The following is a 3,040-nucleotide window of genomic DNA, read 5'->3' on the forward strand; positions in this document are numbered from 1 at the left end:
CATTCAGGTGGGATTGACGGACTATGGAATTGATTTCAAGCGTGCTTAATTAGTGTCGTAACAGTGACGAGGTTCATTTCGGTCAGGCTAAATTGGATAGTTTGTCACACGTATGGTGTTCAGCTATAGCAAATTTTTAAATATATTATTAGGTTGCCACCATAATTTCTAATAAGACACAATTTCTGGTCAATATGTAAATGATATGATTGAAACCTGAAAGTTTGTGGTAACATATTACACAAATTTACCAATAGCAGAAAATGTTTCCACTAATATACATGCAAACAAACCATATCCACTAAACATGATTAGCTAACTTTACAAGACAGAGCGCAATGTTTTATACATGAAACAGATTTTTCCAGTAATCCCTTGTGATCTAGTGAATTTTTACATTCATATTTATTAACAAGTCAAGTAAACTAGAAAGCATTTGTAGTAACTTTCTTTAAAGCGGTGCCATCAATCTAAACACCACAAATATCATCTTCCTCCTGAGAGACTCGAAAATGTGCCAATACTTGTAGTTAATGGTGGATGCAACATGTTAGGTGATTCAAATCCTTCGTCCTGAGTTAAGGCCTGCATAGTGAAGCTGAAATGTGCTGATGTCAGCTCTGGTATTGGTGTATCACCTTCGAGGTACTGCATCACTTGCCGCATGGTGGGTCTTGCACTAATAAATGGATGTGAGCATAAAAGTCCCAGATTCAGAACTAGGAAGCACTCATTGAAGTTATAATCATTTTTGAGTCTTGGGTCTACTGTCTCAGTTAGCAACCCATTATGCCAGTGCTCTAAAACCCAATCCATCAATGTATGTTGGCCACCTTGTGCATTTTTCTTAACAGGCCTTTGGGCACAAGTGATCTCGAGAAGAAGTATGCCAAAGGCGAACACGTCTGTCGATGGGGATGCTTTACCTGAGCGTACCAACTCTGGGGCTAGGTAACCCATGGTTCCAACCATATGTGTGGTTTGTGGATCAGTGCCATGATCATACAACCTTGAAAGACCAAAGTCACCTATTCTTCCATTCATTTCACTATCAAGGAGTATATTGCTTGGCTTGATGTCTCGGTGGATGACAACTTTCTCCCACTTCTCATGGAGGTAGAACAACCCAAATGCAACACCCTTGATGATGTGGAATCTCTGTGCCCAACTCAATGTTGGTTGGCCACCTTCTGAGTACAAATACTTATTGAGACTGCCATTTGACATGTAGTCATACACCAAAAGAAGTTCACCTTGTCGCCTACAATAGCCAAGTAGAGGGACAATGTTGCGGTGTCGAAGCCGACCAATACTAACAACTTCAGCAATGAACTCTTTCATCCCTTGCCTAGATTCATGGGACACCCTCTTCACAGCAACCTCAACTTTGGACTTTGGAAGGACCCCTTTGTAGACTTTTCCAAAACCACCCACACCAAGTAGATTCTTTTTCCTGAACCCACCTGTGGCATGGAATAAATCCTTGAATGAGAATCGGTGTGGCCCAAACTCAACTTCCCAATCTTCCTTTACCTCCTTATACCTTAATCTTCTATAAACAAGTAGGACAATGAGAAGCCCAACAGCAAGGACAAATAATCCAGTGGCTATAGGCAGGGTGATCTCTAGGACCATGGAACGGGGTTTGGGGCCAAGTCGTGGTAGCTTTGGCAGCTTGGATATATCAATGGCTGGGGCAGGTCCATTCATAGCAAAGCTCCAGCCAAGAACACAGTGTCGTGTGCTTATTGCACCAGTTGTTGCCGAAAAACCGATATAGGACTTATCTTTGAGAATCAATGAGAGATTATTGACAGCTGAAAGAAGAGGTCTTACAGGTTTGGCTGCTCCCACAGGAGCTAATTTCACTTCAATCTGTGTGGTCTCTCCATCGTAGTCTGCCCACACCTGCATTGCCTTCCCACTAATCAGAGTCAGGTTACTGAAGGAACCACTATTGTCTTCATAGTATCCAGTATGATGGGCTTGCAAAGAAGTGAGACTATTGATGTTGATGCCAACGTGGTTGTTGTCGATGTCCTTGAATTCATCGTTTTGGGTAGTATCAAGCTCGACAGCGAACATGTGGTTGCTCGTGTTGCCATCGTTGCCGCTGTTAAGGAGGCCTATGTACTGCGCCCATGTGTTTGAGAGGTTCTTGGTTGGGGCAACAAAGAAAGCCATGCCATCGGCACTAATGTCAGCATGGACAGAGAGGATTGCAAACACAAAGGAGACGGAGAAGGATTGCACAGTGCCGTTAGGCTGCTGGTTGAAGCTCAATGGAGTAGGGTAAAATGCGTGGCCTAGATTGAGTGTATCATTGGTGAGCTCAAGGAGGCCGTCTGGTGTGACCAAGGCGTTGCCATCAAGGGTGAGGTTAACTCCGGCAAAGCCATTGTATACAAACTGATCATCACTAGCTGCAAAATCTGAAAAGGTAAAGACAAGGGAGAAGATGAAGCACAAGAAGGACCTATGCTTCATCTGATGCATATCTGATGATCCGAAGCTTGGCTTGGCCGTTGGGCAAAGATTGAAGAGTTATAGTAGAGCCGGCGTGAAATCTTGGGATGTATGTGTTTCTCCCTCTTTCCTTTTCCTCTCGTAATCTCTCTCTCTCTCTCTCTCTCTCTCTGGGTGTTTGTTTCTCCCTCTTTCCGTTCCCTCTCTCAATATCTGGAAGGAGCAGAGACGAACAGCATCTTTTAGAGAGACTATTAGATACAAGGACGCTGGAAAGTCAATATAGTAACGCTGAACATACATGACATGCATACCTGACTCTTCTACGACATCTTGTGGTAGAGAAAAAGGAAAAGATAATGATAGGCAAGAAACTGTCAACACCTACACAGTTTATATAACACAGAAGTACGTTATGGGTTTATGGAACCCATGGAAAGGAACATATTGTCATAATTCCGCCCTTATATAAGAATAAACTTGTGATCCAATTTCAACTGTTGAATTTTCTTCGAGGAATTTATTTGTCTGTTTGTATTAATAATTAGACAAGCTACAGGGAAATCGAGTATTA

General features: G+C 42.6%; 1 protein-coding gene across 1 annotated transcript; it reads right to left on the reverse strand.

Annotated features, from left to right (window-relative positions):
- Positions 1–291: 291 nt before the first annotated feature.
- LOC136549588 (L-type lectin-domain containing receptor kinase SIT2-like) lies at positions 292–2,790 on the reverse strand. Its single transcript, XM_066540926.1, has one exon. The coding sequence runs from the start codon at positions 2,494–2,496 to the stop codon at positions 487–489; it is 2,010 nt and encodes a 669-aa protein (XP_066397023.1). The 5' UTR covers positions 2,497–2,790; the 3' UTR covers positions 292–486.
- Between the last annotated feature and the right edge of the window lie 250 nt (positions 2,791–3,040).

This window comes from Miscanthus floridulus, chromosome 4 (assembly GCF_019320115.1).
Source record: "Miscanthus floridulus cultivar M001 chromosome 4, ASM1932011v1, whole genome shotgun sequence".
In the NCBI taxonomy this organism is placed as follows: domain Eukaryota; kingdom Viridiplantae; phylum Streptophyta; class Magnoliopsida; order Poales; family Poaceae; genus Miscanthus; species Miscanthus floridulus.